Here is a 20783-nt window from a genome sequence, read left to right as displayed (position 1 = left end):
CCATGGCTAAACAAAATAAAAGAAGTAATTAGAGGCAAAAAGGCATCCTTTAAAAATTGGAAGTTAAATCCTATTGAAGAAAATAGACAGGAGCATAAACTCTGGCAAGAAAAGTGTAAAAATATAATTAGGAAGGCCAAAAAAGAATTTGAAGAACATCTAGCCAAAGACTCAAAAAGTAACAGCAAAAAAATTGTTAAGTACATCAGAAGCAGGAAGCCTGCTAAACAAGCAGTGGGGCCACTGGACACATGAGATGCTAAAGGAGCATTCAAGGAAGATAAGGCTATTGCGGAGAAACCGAATGAATTCTTTGCATTGAATTAATTTCACTGCTGAGGATGTGAGGGAGATTCCCAAACCTGATACATTCTTTTTAGGTGACAAATCTGAGGAACTGTCCCAGATTGAGGTGTCATTAGAGGAGGTTTTGGAACAAATTGATAAATTAAACAGTAATAAGTCACCAGGATCAGATGATATCCACCCAAGAGTTCTGAAAGAACTCAAATGTTGAAATTGCAGAACTACTAACTGTGGTATGTAGCCTATCATTTAAATCATGTGCCAGATGAGTGGAGCATAGCTAATATGACGCCAATTTTTAAAAAAGGCTCCAGAGGTGATCCTGGCAATTACAAGCCAGTAAGCCTAATTTCAGTACTAGGCAAATTGGTTGAAACTATAATAAAGAACAGCATTATCAGACACATAGAGTAATATGATTTCTTGGGGAAGAGTCAACATGGCTTTTGTAAAGGGAAATTATACCTCACCAACCTACTAGAATTCTTTGAGGGGGTCCGCAAGCATATGGACAAGGGTGATCCAGTGGATATAGTGTACTTAGATTTTCAGAAAGTCTTTGACAAGGTCCCTCCCCAAAGGCTCTTAAGCAAAGTAAACGGTCATGGGATAAGAGGGAAGGTCCTCTCCTGGATCTATTGGTTGAAAAATAGGAAACAAACGATAGGAATAAATGGTCAGTTTTCAGACTGGAGAGAGAGAAATAATTGTCCCCCAAGGGTCTGTATTGGGACCAGTACTGTTCAGCATACTCATAAATGATCTGGAAAAAGGGGTAAACAGTGAAGTGGCAAAATTTGCAGATGATACAAAACTACTAAAGATAGTCCAAAGATAAGTCCAAAGCAGACTGCAAAGAGTTACAAAGAGTTACAAAAGAATCTCACAAAACCAGGTGACTGGGCAACAGAATGTAGATAAATGCAAAGTAATGCACATTGGAAAACATAATCCCTACTAAAATGATGTGCTCTAAATTAGCTGTTACTACTCAAGAAAGAGATCTTGGAGTCATTGTGGATAGTTCTCTGAAAACATCCACTCAATATGCAGTGTCAGTCAAAAAAGCTAACAATGTTGGGGATCATTAGGAAAGGGATAGATAATAAAAGAGAAAATATCGTATTGCCTCTTTATAAATCCATATCTTGAATACTAAGTGCAGACCTGGTTGCCCCATGTCAGAAAAGATATATTAGAATTGGATAAGATACAGAAAAGGGCAACTAAAATGGCTGAGGTCTATAAAATCATGACTGGTGTGGAGAAAGTAAGGAAGTGTTATTTACTCTCTCTCATGACACAAAAACTAAGAGTCACCAAATGAAATTAATAGGCAGCAGTTTTAAAACAAACAAAAGGAAGTATTTCTTCACACAGTGCACAGTCAACCTGTGGAACTCCTTGCCAGAGGATGTTGTGAAGGCCAAGACTATAATGAGGTTAAAAAAAATAACTAGATAAGTTCTTGAAAGATGGGTCCATCAATGACTATTAGCCAGGATAGGCAGGGATTGCTGTTTGCCAGAGGCTGGGAATGGCTGACGGGTTGGATCACTTGATGATTACCTGTTCTATTATGAAGCACCTGGCATTGGTCACTGTTGGAAGACAGAATACTGGGCTAGATGAACCATTGGTCTGATCCAGTACAGCTGTTCTTATGTTCTTACTTCATAGGAAAGGACTTCTAAGAGACCAAATTACATTAGCTTACGTATGCAGAATTTGATGATGTAGAAGTAGGAAAGCTGTTTAAAGTTGCATGTGGAGTATTGGGAAGTGCCATGAGTATAGACTATGGCTTCTCTAAAGTATGGTTCTACTCTGAAAAGTGACTGGAAATGGCACCATGGGGTTCTATGTCTGATAGTGCACAGCAAATCGTTTGGGATAGGAAGTGGATACCAGATCCAGTTTAAGCCACTGGAGAAATCTGAGTAGTCATGATGCAGTTATTCTGTGGACGTTAAATTTGGCCAAGCACTGTACGATTTTTAACGACCACCAGCAATCAGCTTCAGTTTTCTCTCTTCTGCCTGCTCAGCACCGCAGTGCCTAATCTCATTTTATGCTGGGGTATTGCCACAGAATAAGCCTGTACTAAGGAAGATTCTTAACTAAACAAAGCAAATGGTCAGGAATGGATGTTTAAAAGGGAGAAATCTTCCCCCATACCATAGGAAGGAAATATGATCTTCTCTCTTCGAGTGATTGCTCATATCCATTCCAGTATAGGTGTGTGCGCACCCCATGCACAGATTCCCAGAATTTTTTCCCTTAGCTAGCTCTGTAGGGTCGGCTCAGGAGCCCCCTGCCGTGGTATATAGGGCGCCACCGACCATGCGGCCCCTCAGTTCCTTCTTTCCACCTGTGACGGTTGCTGGAATGTCTGCCTCTTGCATACCGCAAGTAGCATCCCTTAGTACTATAGCTTTGTTATTCAAGTTCTTGTTCATTGTTTTCATAGTGATTTGTAGTAGTTAAGTTGTAAAGATAAGATAGTGCCCTTAGAGCTGAGCCATGCCTGGCTCCACCGGCTTTAAAGCCTGCACTGTGTGTGCAAAATCCTTCCCCGTGAGTGACCCTCATGACCGTTGCCTCCGATGCCTCGGGGAGCAACATAGAAAGGAGAAATGTAGGATCTGTAGATCCTTCAAGCCACGGACCCAGAAGGAGAGGGACACAAGGCTGAAGGTGATCCTAATGGAGTCCGCTCTTCACCCGGACTCCAAGCCATCACGTTCTCCAGCGGCACAGAGTGTCTCGTTGGTGCGGAGCGCTCCACCGGCACCGTTGTCGGCACTGAGAAAGAAGAAGCAGCCGGAGGCCTCACACATGGACTCCCCCCTGCTACCGGGACAGCAGGGGGTACAGCAGGAGATGCCCCAGCCACGTGCCGTGGAGAGTACTCCGGCACCGACTTCTCCTCGCAGGGAGCCTCCCCTGACTCCTCTGCAAGGGCCGTCAACACCGGAGGCTTTCACTATGGCACGTGCCCTCATGGGCCTGCCCACGCCTCCGTCCCCCCCTCGGCCGAGGGTTCTGGGACCGGTGTCTCAGGGTAAACCCGCGTTGGGTTGCCCCAGTGGGTGGAAGAGACGGGAGTCGAAGTCTCCCCCCAGATGGTCAAGGAGGGTTGAGAGTGCGGGCTCCTCTCCCAGGTCCAACTCTGAGTCGTCGATCCCCACGGCACCGAGGGTGGTCGAGAGACAAACACTCGAGGCGAAGACGTTACAGTTCTGCCTCGAGTGGGGACCATAGCTTAGGCTCCGGTACTCCGGTGCGGAGCCCAGCTTGGCATCGATCCCCAATGCTGCCTGCCTCGGCACCGAGCGCCTTGGCACAGCGTGATATGTCACGCTCCCGATCAGCGTCGTGACGACATAGGCGTCACCGCTCCCACTCTAGCTCTGGGAAGCGTCGCCGTAAGTCTTCCAGACGGAGGAGGCGTTCCACCTACAGCTCCTCCAGCAGCTCCTCTTCTCGTCGGCACCGCAGACGCTGGCACCGGAGGTCTTCATCGTCCCGGAGCCGCTCCCCTTCCAGGACCCACAAGCACAGGTCAGGCGGCTCGGGTTCCAAGGGGCGACGCCTGGATATGATCTCCTGCGCCTGCACCTACATGGCCCCAAGGCCCCTGGCTATGGCCGTATTGGGGGCCGTGGGGTACCCAGATGGGTCAAGGGACCGCCTCCGTTAACTCCTCGGTGGCCCAACCAGTACCCCCACTGACCTGTCCACAGGAGGGCCACCCCTCGAAGGAGGGGTCTGACCCAGAGGAAGGCCCTTCTATAAGGGCCCTTCCACAATTCTTCTCCTCCTCTCCGGATGAGGCGGCGGCCAGGGACCATAAGGCCCCCCTCTTTGACTTCCGGGCCCACAAGACCTTCCGAGGAGAGTGGCGGACAATCTCGGTTTAGAGATTAAAGAATTGTCGGAGGAGGAGGACCCCCTCTTCGGGGTTTCTGAGGCAGCAGGCCCATCACGACTGGCCCTTCCTGTCCATGAGAGGGTGATGAAGATAGCCAAGACCCTCTTGCAAACCCCCTCCTCAGTGGCCTCCACTTCGAAGGGTGCTGAGCGCAAATACTATGTACCTAAGGAGGGGTTTGAATTCCTTTATACGCACCCCGCCCCAGGTTCGCTTGTAGTGGACTCAGTGAACCAGGGGTCTGCCAGGGTGGCCAGGGCAACACCCCGAAGGACAAGGATAGCAAGAAGCTGGACCTTTTCGGGCGCAAGATGTATTCTACTGCGGCCCTGCAGCTGAGGGTCGCGAACCATCAGGCCCTCCTGGGGAAATACAATTTAAATCTCTGGTCCTCTCTACAGAGGTTCTCCTCGGGGTTGCCCCCGGACCAGGCTGCAAACTTCGCCACTGTGTCGCAGGAAGGGGTGGCGGTGGCTAAGGTGGCACTTCAGTCGGCTAGTGACGCAGCGGATGCTGCTAGGAGGGCGATCGCTGTGGCCATTGTCGTGCCGCTGCTCTTGGCTCCAAGCTTCCGGCCTGTCCCAGGAGATCCAACAGTCAATTCAGCACCTCCCCTTTGATTACACCGGCCGCTCCTCCGAGAGGACGGACGAAAAGCTCCACGTCCTAAAGGACTCACAAGCCACCTTGAGGTCCCTCGGCTATACACCCCCCAGGTCTCGAGGCGCCAGGCCCGCCCTCAGGCCCAGAGGCAATCGCAGCCTCCACCAAGGCTGCCCCCCAGACCTGCTCAGCCCAGGAGGGGTCGGGATCGGTACCGGGCGCCCAGTCGCCGTGACCGTCAAGGGCCCTCTACGGGGTCTCAGCAAGGCCCAAACAAGGGTAATACAGCCAATAAAAGATTTTGACAGGGTGCGTGAGGGTGGCACTCCTCCTTTCCCACTGGATCGCTCCAAGTTATTTACCCACAGTCTTCAGCCTTACTACGCCGAATGGGAAGCCATTACCACGGACCAATGGGTCCTTGGCATAGTCCTCAAGGGCTATGCCTTACAACTTACAGCCTTCCCCCCCAACTCTTCCCCTACCCAGTCCCTCTTCAGGGACCCCTTTCACGACCAACTCCTCATACAGGAGGTCAACTCCCTCCTCACGCTCGGTGCGGTAGAGGAGGTTCCTCCACAGGAACAAGGAAGGGGATTCTACAGTACTTCCTAATCCCCAAGGCCAAGGGGGGCCTGAGGCCAATTCTGGACCTCAGACGTCTGAACAAGTTTGTCAGGCGCACCAGGTTTCATATGGTTTCCCTAGCCTCCATTATTCCTGCCCTAGATCCAGGGGACTGGTATGCCGCCCTCGGCCTGAAGGATGCATACTTTCATATCACTATCCTTCCAGGTCACAGAAAGTTCTTAAGGTTTATGGTAGCTGGATGCCACTACCAGTTTGCAGCCTTACCCTTTGGCCTTTCGTCCACGCCAAGGGTGTTTACAAAATGCATGGCAGTGGTAGCGGCCCACCTGCGCCGCAGAGGGGTTCAGATATTCCCTTACCTGGATGACTGGCTGATCCGGGGCAAGTCCAGGGCCCATGTGAGGAACAGCCTGGCTCTTACCTGCGCCACATGCACCAGACTGGGGCTGCTCATCAAAGAGCAGAAGTCTACTCTTACCCCGGTGCAGCGCATAGAGTTCATAGGGGCCACATTGGATGCCACCCAGGCCAGACCATAACTGCCATAATCAACGATCTGCACAAGTCCCCCATGATGACAGCCAGGCACTGCCTTCAGCTGTTGGGACACATGGCGGCATGTACTTATATGGTGAGGCTGGCTCGACTCAAGCTCAGGCCTCTCCAAGGGTGGCTGGCCTCAGTCTATGCACCGGCCAGACACCGGCTGAACAAGGTGGTCACAGTTCCCGCCCCGGTACTGTCCTCCCTGGACTGGTGGAGGGACCCCAGGGAGGTTCTGAGGGACATTCCCTTCAGAGACTTGGCCCCTTTAGTGACTCTGATAACGGACGCCTCAAACGAGGATTGGGGGGCCCACATCAGCAAGGACCTGAGCATGCAAGGGCTATGGTCACCAGATGAGAGGGCTCTTCATATAAATGTCAGAGAGCTGAGGGCAGTCCACTTGGCCTGCAAGGTCTTCATCAAATTCCTGAAGGGCAGGATGGTCCAGGTCCTTACAGACAACACGGTGGTCATGTTTTATATAAACAGACAGTGGGGAGCACGCTCCTCGGCTCTTTGCCAGGAGGCTACTCTTCTTTGGGACCTTGCAGTGAGGCACGATTTTCACATATCTGCCTCTCACCTCCCGGGGGTCAGGAACGACGAGGCAGACCGCCTCAGCGGGTCGTTCTTACCCTGCCACGACTGGTCACTACACCTGGAGGTGGTGACTTCAATCTTCCGGAAGTGGGCGGTTCCCCAACTGGACCTGTTCACGTCGTCCTGGAACAGGAACTGCCCGAGGTTCTGCTCGCTCCAAGGTTGTGAGCCAGGCTCCCTCTCCGACGCATTCCTCATAGACTGGATGGGGATCCTTCTATATGCGTTTCCCCCCATTCCGCTCCTGCCCAAGGTCCTTTTGAAAATAAAAAGGGACAGGGCAGACATGATACTGATTGCACCAGCCTGGCCACAGCAGCACTGGTACAGCACGCTGCTCGACCTGTCCATCGACACGCCGATTCCGCTCCGGAGGCATTAGGACCTGCTCTCACAGGACCAGGGTCGCCTGCTGCACCCGGACCTGGACTCCCTCCACCTGACGGCATGGCAACTCTGTGGCTGACGAAGGAAGAGAGAGCCTGCTCGACGCAGGTCCAACAGATTCTGCTGGGCAGCAGAAAACCTTCCATTCAGGTTGTGTACCGGGCCAAGTGGAAGCGTTTTACCTGTTGGGCGGAGTCCTGGGGTATCCCACTGTCCGGATCGCCCATACAGGCGATCTTGGAGTACCTGCTCCACTTGAAGCTCCAGGGTTTAGCACTGGCTTCCCTGAAAGTGCACCTGGCAGCTATCTCGGCTTTTAAAGTTAGTTAGTTGTTAAGCATTAGTTTTCCTTAGACAGACTGTAGGTTTGATGATGCAGCCCAGGACGGGGCATGCCACAATCCCCGGGCTTCAAGCTGTGCACTTCGTGTAAGAAGTCTGTGCCGGTTAACGACCCTCACTAGAGCCTTCTCAAGTGCTTGGCAGAGGCTCACATGCGAGCCTCGCACTAAAAAAAGACCAGGACATCAGGTTGAGAGCAGTCCTAATGGAGTCAGCACTTATGGACTGGCCTTGGAGCTGAGTTGGTCGGATTTGGCCCTGAATACATTGGCATCGGTGCAGAGCCCTTCCCCTCCCTCATCCCTAGTGCCAAAGAAGGAAACCAAGCAGCAGCACAAAAGGAGGCGCTCACCGGTCCTGAGGAGGACTAGAAGAGCGCAGGTAACCAGGTGAGACCCGTGCCGGGCCGCTTATCCCCACTGGGGACACCCCTCTTGGTCCTAAGCTCAACTCTGTACCTGCCATTGACTCCTGGGAGCAGCAAGGGCCCCTGGCCCTTATAGTACTGACCACCCTGGAGGCATTCCAAGCAGCAAAGGGCCTCCTGGCAATTCCCGTGCCTATGACACCTCGGGAAGGGAGGCCCTCACACCAGGACCCGGGACCGGTACCATTGGCTGCATGGCCATCCAGAGGCAAGCCCGCGATGAGGCCCCTGCATGATCCCCAACACCAAAGCAGCAATCTATGACACCAAGGCATCGGTCTCCAGCTATGCATGGGCCACTGACTCCCTGGCAGCAGTCACTGGAGCCCCGGCACCAGTCCCTGAAACAACATAGTAGGTGGTTGGATTTGTGATGTCGATCTCCGGAGCTACGGCACCAGTCCCCAGAACACCACCACTGGCCTCCAGAGTCACGGCACCGGTCCCCAGATTCCTGGCACAGATCTCTGAAATCCTGGCACCAATCATCTTTGAGCCAGTATAGAAAACACAAGGACAAAAGCTGGTCACAGAGCATGCAACACTCAGGGTCCCAGCCTCTCTCTTCGGTACTGGAACACCGTCAACACAGTGATGTTGGCACTGCCATGGTCTCCAAGAGGCAAGTCTCCTTGCAGGTCTCCTCAAACTCAGAAGGGGAGGAGATGTCTGTCTACTGGGCAGAGTCATCTACCTCCATGGCTACGGGCTTCCTCATGGAGGCCCCCACTGTGGGCTTGGCTGCAGGGACAGTTGCTCATTCCATGGCAATTTTGGAACCCATGGGGGTTTCCGCATGCCCCAGGGTCAAATGGGCAGTCATTCTTGGGGGCTTCAGGGAGAAAATCATCAGTGGTCACTCGCCCAGCACCTGACTTGGAAGTTGAGTCACACCAGGAGACTGAGGCCTCTGTGGCCCACCGCAATTTGGGAGGAAGAGCTCACCCCGCCGCCCTTGCCAGTGTCGTCCTCCTCACCAGATGCAGATGTAGCGGGACCCTCCGCCATTGTCCCATATGATGACTTAAGGGCTCACCAAGAGTTGCTCAAACGCGTAGGCTTGAACCTGGGCCTACAGGCGGAGGAATTAAAGGAGCTGGCTGATGAGCTTTCTGACATCCTGGCAACAGCAGCCCCATCCTAAGTGGCCCTCCAAGTCCATGAAGGGGGTGGTGATGCTAGCCCTGTGGCACACCCCAGCCTCTCTGCTCCCTACATCTAAGCAGGCAGAAAGAAAATACTATGTACCTGCAAAGGGATTTGAATATCTATACACCCACCTTTCCCCAGGTTCGTTGGTGGTGACAGTGGCCAATGAAAGGGACAGGCAGGGGCAGGTGAGTTCCGCCGCAAAGAATAAAGAGGTGAAAAAGTTAGACCTTTTTGGAAGGAAGGTTTGTTCAAAAGCAAGCCTGCATCTCTGCATATCAAACCAACAAGTGCTGTTGGGAAGATATGATTTTAATATCTGGCACTCCTTGGCTAAGTTCACGGACTTCCTGCCTCAGGACTCCAGACAAGATTTTGAGGCTATGCTGGAATTGGGAAGTGCCTCCCTCCAAGCAGCCTCTGATGCGGCCGATTCAGCAGCAAGGACAATGGCATCGGCTGTATCGATGAGACAAACCTTGTGGTTCCAGTCATCTGGTCTGTCTTCAGAGGTCCAACAGTTCATTCAAGACCTCCCATTTGACAGTGCAGCCCTGTTTGCAGACCAAACAGACATAAGGCTGCACGGGTTAAAAGACTCCAGAGCCACTGTATGCTCTTTGGGTCTATACACTCCATCATCTGCCAGGAGGCATTTTAGGCCCCAGCAGCCACAGAGATTCGGAGGCCAGTTCAGAAACAAACCCTACAAAAAGAAGAATAGGGGCTATAAAAGACACCAGGGCCAATCTCCTGCTACCATCTCCAGTTGGGCTCAATCCATTACCTCTCTGGAGGCAGACAGGCCTTTCGAAAGTGCTCCTGGGGCAACCTATCAGCCCTTACCCAGGATCCAGTCTCCCTTTTATTTTCACACTGCCTTGCACCTTTCCTCCTGGCTTGAGCTGCTATAACATTGGACCAGTGGGTGCTAAATTCAGTAGCAGCCAGGTACACTCTTCAGTTTATTTTGTTCCCACATTCCTAACTCCATCCCTTCTCACGAGCATCTTCTTATCCAGGAGGTACAAGCCCTCTTGTGGGTTGGCGCCGTAGAGGAAGTTCCTCAAGAATGGGGAGGGGAAGGGTTCTACTCCCTTTACTTTCTGATTCAGAAACCAAAGGGGGTTTACGGCACATCCTGGACCTGCATGGCCTCAATAAGCATCTCAAGAAGTTGAAGTTCTGCATGGTATCCCTGGCCTCCATTATTCCCTCCCTGGATCCTGGTACGCCACCCTCGACTTAAAAGGATGCATATTTCCATATCTCTATCTTTCTGAGGCACAGAAGATTCCTACAGTTATGGTCGGAAAGCAGCACTACTAGTTCCCAGTGCTTTCTTTTGGCCAATCAACAGCACCCCACGTATTCACAAAATGCATGGTGGTACTTGCAGCCTACCTCAGATGGTGGCGTATATAGGTCTTCCCCTATCTGGACAACTAGCTCACCTAGGGCCACTTGAGGGCTCAAGTCCAACACAGCATTGGGGTCATTGGAGCCACCTGTCAAGCACTGGGCCTGTTAATAAAGGAGCAAAAATCAACGCTGGTACCAGTTCAGAGGATAGAGTTAATTGGAGTGGTCCTCAACTCCACCCAAGCCAGAGCGCTCCTACTGGAGGCCAGGCTCCTTGCCGTATTGGAACTTATAGCCCATGTATCAGTTCATCCCCTCACCACAGTGTGAGTATGCCTCAGGCTATAAGGGCACATGGCAGCATTCATCTCCATGGTCTAGCATGCGAGTTTACTCCTCAGACCTTTACAAATATGGCTGGCAACAATTTACTCCCTGATCAGGCACCATCTGGACATGGTCCTCGCGATCCCTCCACCAATACTCGCCTCTTTAGAATGGCGGTCAAAACTGCATCACGTATAAAGAGGGGTCTCCTTTGCAGCCATGCAGCCAACGTTGTCACTGGTGTCAGATGCTTCAGATCTAGGGTGGGGAGCCCACCTTGGCACCCTCAGGACGCCGGGCCTATGGTCCAAGGAGAGATGGCATTACACATACACCGCACAATCCAACTGGTTTGTGAGGTGTTCCTTTCTCAGCTGTCTGGCAAGGTAGTGAAGATATTGACAGACAATACGGCCTCAATCAACAAGCAAGGGGGAGCCCAGTCCCCAGCCCTTTGCCAAGAGGCCCCCCATCCATGGGACTTCTGTGTAGGTAACGCCATCCACATAGAGGCAGTGTACCTCTCAGTGGTCTGGAACACGTTGGCAGATCACCTAAGCAGGTCTTTCTCTTCTTGCTACGAGTGGTCCCTACCAGTGTACAAGCCTATCTTCCAACTGTGGGGTACTCCCTAAGTAGACCTTTTTGCTAGCAGACTGAACAGGAAGTGTCATCGCTTCCATTCCCTACAAGGGTGCAACAGCGGCTCACTTTATGATACCTTTCTCCTCCCATGGTTGGGCGACCTGATGTATGCCTTCTCATTGATTTCCCTCATGTACAAAGTCCTCATAAAGGTCAAGAGGGACAAAGGCAGATAGTCGTCTCACATGAGATGATGACCAGATTCCTCAAGGGCCTAGAGATGCTCTTCCCACCAGCATGCGACCCAGTTCCTTAGTGGTACCTCAGTTTGGTTCTATCAAGTCTTACTGGGGCCCCCTTTGAGCCCATTGCATCTTGCTTTCTTCTACACCTATCCTGGAAGGTCACTTTCTTGGTGGCAATTACTTTGGCAAGACAAGTCTTTGGAGATCAAGGCCATAACTTCTAAACCCCCTTACATGGTGTTCTACAAGGCCAAGGTTCAGCTGTGCCCTCACCTGGCATTCTTGCCAAAGGTGATACCACAATTTCAAGTCAACCAAGCCATTTTCCTGCCAGTCTTCTTTCTGAAGCCTCACAACTCCAGTGAGGAAGGGCGTATCCAAATGCTTGACATCAGGAGAGTTCTAGCATTCTACATTGATAGGATAAGCCTTTCCGCAGATCTATGCAGCTGTTTTTCGCAATTGCCGAGAGGATGAAGAGGCTTCTGGTGTCATCCAAGAGGATAGCATCATGGATCACTGCCTGCATCTGAGCCTGCTACAAGCAGGCAGAGGTCACGCCTCCAGCTTCACTGACGGCTCACTCTACAAGAGGCCAGGCTTCATCTGCAGCTTCCTGGCTCAGGTCCCAATACAGGACATCTGCAGAACTGCGACTTGGTCTTTGGTCCATATCGTCACAGCCCATTACACCATCACTCAACAGGCCTGTGACGATGCAGGTTTTGGCAGAATGGTATTGCAAGCGGCACATCTGTGAATTTCCAGCCCACCTCCAGAGATACTGCTGATGAGTCACCTAATATGGAATAGACATGAGCAAGCACTCAAAGAAGAAAGGAATGCTTACTGAGCTTTGTCATTGTTGTTCTTCAAGATGTGTTGCTCATGTCCATTTCACAACCCACCATCCTTACCCTATGTTGGAGTTCTGGCAAGAAGGAAGTGAGAGGGAGAGAGGCTGGTGGCGGTGTTGCCGCCCTATACGCTGGCGCATACGCAAGTGACCCAGAGGGCGCTAGAGCTGGCCCTATGGATACCACTGATTGAAAAATCTCTGGCACTGGTGCATGTGGTGCCCACACACCTAATATGGAATGGACATGAGCAACACATCTTAAAGAACAACAGTTACGAAGGTCAGTAACCATTCTTTCCTTTTTTTTTTTTTTTTTTTTTTAAAAAGCCTGTGTTTGGACTGCTAACTAGTTTGCATGCTGCTAATCTATAAACATTTGAATTAGTTTAGTAGTACTTGGTAGCTACATTGGTAGCTTTGCATTTAGGGAGTTGTGTCTGCACCAGTGTGTGGATCCAAACCAAACTTTGTCTACTCCTACTATGTTTATCCATCATGTGATTGATCTGAAAGATCAGCACTCAAGAAAGCATTGAGTTTTTATATAAGTGATAAGAGCCAGAGTTAAATCAATAAGGATTAGAAAAAAAACACCATCAGTTTGGAAGGGATTTGGGGTGGGTGGAGAGTGCATTCTGAGATGCTTCAGGTGAATGGGTGAAGTAGTTTTGCGAGGTTGCCTTAAACACAAGAGTGCTGCATGCTGTGACCATTGTAGTTGTATTTTCTTCTTCTCCCCACACCAGTACCTTCCCTTATTCAATGTTGGTTCTCTCTCTCCTTTCCTAGTTGTGGCGATTTATGACTACACAAAAGACAAGGAGGATGAGCTTTCATTTCAGGAAGGCGCCATCATTTACGTCATTAAGAAGAACGATGATGGGTGGTATGAGGGTGTCATGAATGGAGTGACGGGGCTCTTCCCAGGGAACTATGTGGAGTCCATCATGCACTATTCTGAGTGAAGACTACAGGGGTACAGAGCTCCGCCTCACTCCAGAGGAACTGTCAGGGCTCCTCAGATCTCCACCAGTCCTTGGGACCCACCCACGTGAATGGAATGAAGGATAACTGTAATAAAATCACTCTTGTTTTTTGCTTTTTCCATTATACAATAATAGAGATTTGAGTTGTTTGAACAAATGGCTCTTCCAGTTGCCAGCAGTGGCTGTGCCTGACATTGAATAAGCCGACCCGTTCAGCTGTAGATAATGGAGATGTAACGAACTTGTAGAGTAGCTGATACTTACTAAAATTCAGACTGATTCAAGCATGAGCTGGGATCTTTCTCAGGAATACTGTATGGCCCTGTGATGTTAGCACTTGGCACTGGTATAGACTGGATGCCAGTGCAAAGTGGGTTAATGTAACTGGCCAGTGGAAATCCCTCACTTTACTACACTCACATGCAGCTGGAAGGACACTTGTGTGCTAGTTAACATTTGGACTCGTACACAAAGGAGATCCTGTATCTGACTTCAAGATGGTTCATTACATCTTTAACATAAACACTTCTGCAACAGCTCTGCACCAGTAGACTGATGTGGAGGCACAGAGAGCTGGTTCGGGTTCACTTACCTTTCAGTTTAGATAATTAAGATGGGTGCAGCTCAGAAGACCCCAGCATTTCATAATCTTAGTCCTTGGACTGCCACAGGTTAGGTTTGTGTTATGCATTGGTGTAAAATGTTGTCCCCTTTGGCATGAGCTCCCAGCCTGCTGATGTTGAGGGGTTAAGCTGATCACAAATGTAGTTTGTGGTAGAAGGGAAATTAAAGTTTATAGGTTCCTAGGGAGTCTGAGGATAACTCAAGGAGTTAAGGTTGAGGGTCTGAATCTATTCGTGCATGCCCGCACGAGAGAGATTATTCATCCTAAATGTTAGTATTATGCACAGTGTAATTTAAAAAAACCAATCAGGTGTTGTAAATTGGCTCTTTTGTACTTTGGTTCCAGATTTGAGTACATGCTGTGAACGCCCGGTGCAGAGGCAGTACAAAGAGCAGTTGTTGTCTTCAGGTCTATTACCAAAATCTCTTCTCAGTAGAAGTAAAAAGGGCTGCCATATGTATTGGTTTCCCAGGGCAAGCTACGCACTAACCGATAGCTCTTTTCCATGCCCCTTTCAGTGTTTATAAAATAGTAAATACCTTTCATAGCTGTACCTATCTGGGTATGAATCACACTATAAAGGTTTCACTTATGTTTGTAGGTTGCTTTTTAACACAGTTGCAGATGCAAATGCCACTATTTGAGTTGGCTTCACAGAATTCAGTGTAAAGAACTCAGAATAGGCATTTGTGCCAGCCAGTCTTTAAGAACTTTAAACAGTGTTAACGTAATTCATTAAACAGATTAACCTGCTGTTGTAGTTTACCTTCTGGAGGAGAGCAGCCCATGTAAATTTAGTCAGATTTACCAGGGACAAACTGAGCCAGGTTTGTGCCTGAACTATTTTTGTTTGAGCCAGGGCAAAACCTTGCCAGTAACCAACAGTAGCTTATTCAAGTGTAGATAATGCTGCAGCTGTCTGCTGCGACGTGTAAAATGGAATATTGTAGAGAGAACTAACTGCAGATTGGTTTTCCTGCCTTCTTAGTAAAATCAAGCCAGTCTCATAACTCAGTCGCGATTGCAATATCTTGCCAGAGATGTGTGCATAGAGCAAGCAGGGATGCTTGGGCTAGATGGGACCTTTACAAAGATGAGGTTCAGCCTAGAGGTTGTCATCCCCTTGTCAGGAAGCTTCTCCACTCAATTACCCCTTCTGTCTGTCTGTCTGCTGCTGCAAAAATCATTTCTTGAGATGTAGCTTTCAAGCCCTGCCACACTATAGTCTTCCAGGGCTCATCTCATTGCTCCCTCCACCCCTTGCTGCCCTCCTGGAAGGTGACAATTGCATTGTCATTCTTGAGGAATGACATGACACTGACAAAAAATCCTTTGGGTTTTTTGATCTCCTACTAGCAAAATTGGTGAAAACAGACATTGTAAGAAAGTCTGTATGAGACTGATAGCTGGGCTGTTGTCCTACACCAAGCTGGGGCTATTAGTGCCGAAGGCTTGGCTACACAAAGAAGCTATTAAAGTACAAGAACTATTCTGGACCATTTTGTCATGTAAACAAGCCCAAAGGACATGTCTACAGTGCAAGTACAAGGGGAACCCAACTGCTCACAACATGGTTACACGCCAAAATGGTTAAAGGACAGCTGCAGTGTGTCGTGTAAATGAGGACGGTACCCAAGCCTCAGAGTGCTCAGTAGATTGGGGACCCTGTTGTGGGCCCAGCTATACTCCAAAACAACTGTGCTTTTTCTGAGTTGGGGACAGTAAGTGGCTCCCCTGACTTGGCTGTGCTTGTGGCATAGATTGGGCACAGAGTTAATATTCCTTAAATGAGCTGTTTCCCTTGGAAAGCCTTCTGGTGTTGAGCTCACAAAGTCCTGAACCCTCGCCACCAGACAAGATCGTGCAAGCAGCATGCTGCTCTCTGCAAAAGTGGACTTGTGTGTACCCTACTGACACCATGACAGGTTGTCCTGCAGTGCTGCTGTGGCAGATGTGTCTGGGCCACCTCCTGCTGGTTCAATGCTTTATTATGCAGTACTAATGTTGTAAAAACACTGGTTGGGTTTTATGCATATTTTTTATTTTGTACAGTTTTGAATTCTGTAGAGTGTCTAGGGATGATGCTATGGAATGAGCATAGACGAGGCCCAAAGTAATTGGATTTTTTTGTATGTACTGTTAGGTAGACTGCATGCTATTAATGTCAGTGAGGGTTGTGTTTCAAGTTCTCTCATTTGTAATCCCTCTTCCCCCCCCCCCCCAACCCCTAATCTCTCTTTATTTAAATGGTTACTTCAAAAAAAGGGGAAGGGCTTGGACCATTGGCAAAACTTGACATTCAAATAGATGCAGAACTTCTTTGAACCTGCTGTCAAAGCTGAAAGGAAGGTGTTAAGTGTTACAAGCCGTTGAACACTGTTGTTCGGTGTAGGGTGGTTAGGAGACGAGGACACTGCGGCATAGCCCAAAGCATGCCCTGGGGCACAATAGGAATAACCCCACTCTCCTCCCCCCCCCCCCCAAAAAAAACCCACTGCTTTAGTGCCTGGAGCCAACCATTTTCCCACCACACAAACTGGGAAGGTGGCAGAGGGTTAGCACGGATGAGAACAGTGCTTGATAAAGAAATTGTGCTGTGCGAAGAAAAACTGCTATACTCCCCAAACTTTTTTTTTAAGTTTTCCTGGACAAAAACCTTCCTCATCAAGCTACTAGCTTTGCCCACACTCAAAGAAACTGAAGTGCCAGTTGGTGTACTCAACAGGAGGGAGGGTTCTTCTGGTACATGTATTACACCCAGGGGATGGGAGGACTCACTTATGCAGGTGCTAGCAGGAAATTCTGCGGTTGGTTCCAAGCTCCTGAACTACTGTGGTGATGAGTGCAGAACAAGAACGTGCATAGCGTAGCATAGGTTGTGCTGCTTCATGCATGGGGCCTCCTCTTTTCTTTTCCTGCTCCTCCGAGGCAGGGCACAGAGAGGCTAGTCAGTGGTTGACGCTTTGCTGCTGTTTCAGTAAAGCAACCTAGGGAAAATCATTTCCAGCAAGTGGCAGGCGCAATGGGTGGCCAGGTATCTTTGCACATTCTGGAGAATAACAAATTATGAATCTTCATCAGCAGAAGAACCCATCCCACTTGGCATGATGAGAAACAGCGGAGGAGTTGGGGGTAAGTAGCTAAGGATTAATTGGCTAGTGGACCCCACTGGAGGTCTCCATGAACACTCCCTCCTCTCCCCACCAGCTAGGTGTCTAACAGGAGACGCGTGGTTTAGAAGGCTAGATCCTACCTCTAGTGCAGATTTTTGTTTCCTTTCCCTAGAGGGCTATTGCCAGCCTTGTGGCAAATTCAGGGGTGTCTCTACTGTAGTTCTTATGTCCCTCCTCCCCTCTCCAATTGAGTACGGCCCCTGGAAGTGTTCCTCACTCAGGGTGAGTATTGCCAAGCTGAGCTCTGCTCTGCAGTCAGACTTGCAAGTAGCTCAGCCCAAGGAGACTGGGGAGGAGCTGCCAACCAGTCCTGTCTTGGCTGTTCATAGGGGCTCCTTGTAGCAGGAAAAAAAATGTGACAGTGTAGCAAGATGGGGGGGGGGGGGGGGGGGTCTGCCACCCCAACTCCTAGCCTGGGGGGTGAAGCATGCTGAAAATCAGCACTTCCTCGTTATATATATCCTCTTTGTGAAGGTGGGGGAGTAGCACTAGCAGTTCCTCTTTGCAGAACACAATTTCTTTAGTGCTGGCTGTTCCCATCCCCACAAACCCCCTGCAAGCAGCGCACCAGCTTGCCCCTTGGTATGGGGGATGTGAGGTAAAATAAATCCTGCCCTTCAATGCTAAATCCAGCATTTTCACTGTTCCTAACCTGTGCTGGCTGGTATCAAGCTCTGAGCCCACTTTTTACAGGTTTCCTCCTGCCCAGGGACTAGGATGTCGTTCTTTCTAAATTGCATGTTTGTTTTTCTAGTGTAATCCCTCTGCCCTTTAAATCAAAAGCATAACATGGTTTGAGTGTTGCCCTGCTAAACTGGGGCATTATATAAGTTGCCCAGTTCTTTAAAATGACCTATGCCCCGACCCCACGGGGAGTAGAACTGGACATGCTCAGTCAGTGATTGAGTCCTGCTCTCAGGTACTCCTAGTGGGACAGTAGTAGCATGGTTTCCAAATGAAGTTAGAGGTGGATGCAGACTTTGGCCACAGCAGTGTTTGAAAATGAGTCTTAGGACAGGCCAGACCAGGCCTTAGGTAAAGTACCGTGGAAAGCACAGAGAGCTGTTGCATTTGCCAAATAGTAATTTTACGTAATGCCTATCTATTATTTGGGAACAGACCCAACCAAATTTCAGGCGCCTTCACCATGGAGTATTATAGCCCCTATGGAAACAATTTTTTTTTTTTTTTTTTTTTAGCACTTACTATATCATCAATTAAGTTACTAATTTTCCACACCCTAATGCAGTATTAGCTGTAGTCACATTTCTCTATTACACTGTGGAAAAAATAATGCAAGACTTTTCTACTCAGTAGCAAAACTCATTCACTCTGTCCATGGTCCTAATGCTCTGCTTTGAAACTCCAAGAATAGTGGCCCCCAATCTTTGGGAAGATATTTGAAAGCTAAATTGATGCAGGTAGGTTTGAGAACAAGTCATAAACCATGTTCTTCTGCTGCTTTAGTTTGAAATCAATGTGTTACAAGCATCTTCCACTGCCAAAGTGGATTTTTCTGAGGGCACAGTGACCATGCTGATTTTGTTAGCATGTTATATAACAGTGTAAAGGCTGTTGCTGGCAACCTTACAACCCACCTCGCAATGACTTGTGCAGTGCATTCATTTGTTAACCTCTTAAAAGTCTACCAGCGTTGAAAAATGGAAAAACAGAGCTGTGTACGAATGGATTTCTGTTAACCTTGCTAAAGTGCTGACAGCTGAGATTTTTTTGTAAACAAGGAGTGCTTTTCATCTTTGAAATGTCTCTTTTGCAACTTGTATGGACATGTAATTTCTATGAATTCTCTGGAAAAAAAATCAGTGTCAGACATGCTTCATGTACATTTTTCTTCAAAAAAATAAAACACCCAAGGGCGCTCACAATCAACATAAGCAATTCATGCATTTGACTCTGGGATTGCTAATGTACTCTGCTACCGAGGTTGATAAAATGTTACAAAACATGCAGGCCTCAGGGGAGCTGTGGGCTACCAGAAACGGTTAGTGTGTCTGTGCCATTCAAACCACCATCCAGTGAGTGGGGAGCATTAATTTTTAAAATTTTTTAATTGTACTTGGAAGTAACTGTTGCTGTGTACTAAACCCTCTTGTTACAATAAAAAAACAAAGCACACATTCAAGTGTCCTGTGATTCTACCACTTCTGTAACACTTCATGGGTTCATCACAACAGCTCTCTGGCTAATAAGGGGCAGGGCTAGACAAGACTCTGTCACACAGGTATGCAAGTGCCAGGCATATTGTGAGAGACAGCGACAGCAGGTCATCCATGGTAGTTATTACTTGTAGTGTCAATCATTTCTAGTGTTGGACTAATGCTGTTTAATTCTTTTCCCCCAGCCTTGTATTTCAGTGCTTCGCAAGGTGGGGTCAGAGCCACTGCCTGCCTTAGGCCAGGATTCAGCTCAGCCAGCTGCTGCAAGGTGCTCTGCCTGTTTGGTTTTAACCTAGTTCCAGTGAGGGGCGGCTGTATCATTCCAGCTAAGGAACAAGCTGTTACGCTAAGTCACTGCTCTGCCTTTTGGCCTGGATTCCAAGAAACAGTTGGTGATCATGACACTTGCTAGGCACTAAACACTGGATTACACACAGCTATGCTGGCAATAGGAAGTCCCTTAACAGTTACTACCGCCTTCCTGTATTTGGAAGTACATACTACATCTGTTGCTTTTTAAAGATGGCACAAACATCAGGGCCAAGCAATTACAGCGTGTGGCACAGACTAACCTAGTTGTTACAAGCAAACCAAACAGCCTTGCTGCCTCAAAGAATAGACACAGTATATAAAAGAAACCCAAGGGAGTGGGGCTTGAGGTTCTGTAGTTGAAGCAGCAGCAATAGGCCAAGTCTGGGATGTAAAAACTTACCTTTTACTAGCCAGAGAGGAACAGCAGCTTCTCTGTTGAAGTGAGGGGCAGAGCAACTTTTTAAACACCGTTCGTGGAGCAAAGCAGTGCCTCCAGGAGTGACCCCAACCAGAAAGATACCTAATTTGCGTTAGGAATACTCCTCTGTCAGTATGAACTATGCCGCCTTGTTCAAGGCAGATAGAGTGCAACAATTTGGTGCACTCTGCAAGTCACACCAGTCGTGTCATTCAGAGAAGCCCTTCCTCTCTGCAGCCCACCAGAGCATTTCATAACACCTGTGGCCTGCTTCTACACAATATACTAATGGCCATGATTAGTGCTTTGTCATCATGTTTACATCATTTTCATAAGTGTGTACATAGACAATACTTGAAACAACCTCTATAAATACATACGTAACAAGCTGAACTTTGTTAATAAGGTTTAAAGTCACCTGTATTATCTGTTTGGCCCACACAAGGTTGTGCTTAGGTACATGTTGCGCTCCTAGGTAATAAGGTGGGGCCTGTGCTAGAGCAAGGTTTTCCCTTCACATGTTAAAAAGCAAGCCACTGCTTTGAGCAGGTCACAGGTGCAGAATCATGCCTGAAGCAAAACAGATAGAGTGAAAGGTGTAATGCTCAGAGCCTGACATAAATAAGGCTGAGGTTACTTACAATCTGAGCTTCAAAATAAACCCAGCTGCTTTATTAATAGGGGCATTCTACAGAAGGGCAATATTTTTCTGTTAAGGAATGATAAGGCATACATAACATACAATCAATTATAGGAAGGTGACATGAATGAACCTGTTTTAGTAGAGAAAAAAGGCTTTAAATGTATTCTACCAAAACCTGCTAGTCCC

General features: G+C 48.7%; 1 protein-coding gene across 7 annotated transcripts in view; it reads left to right on the top strand.

The window, feature by feature from the left end:
* ABI2 (abl interactor 2) overlaps positions 1–19185 on the top strand; it is a 118939-nt gene extending 99754 nt beyond the window's left edge. For all 7 annotated transcript variants that reach the window (XM_067548875.1, XM_067548873.1, XM_067548874.1 and 4 more), the window contains one exon: positions 13053–19185. In XM_067548875.1, coding sequence (XP_067404976.1) covers positions 13053–13228 — 176 coding nt within the window. In that variant the 3' untranslated portion in view covers positions 13229–19185. The remainder of the gene's footprint in view (positions 1–13052) is intronic.
* Positions 19186–20783: the final 1598 nt, after the last annotated feature.

The sequence above is a fragment of the Emydura macquarii genome, unplaced genomic scaffold (assembly GCF_026122565.2).
Source record: "Emydura macquarii macquarii isolate MOO-44397 ecotype Brisbane River unplaced genomic scaffold, CSIRO-AGI_Emac_v2 contig_1253, whole genome shotgun sequence".
In the NCBI taxonomy this organism is placed as follows: Eukaryota; Metazoa; Chordata; order Testudines; family Chelidae; genus Emydura; species Emydura macquarii.
The sequence above is the reverse complement of the archived record's forward strand: the minus strand, read 5'-3'. Positions and strand labels throughout refer to the sequence as shown.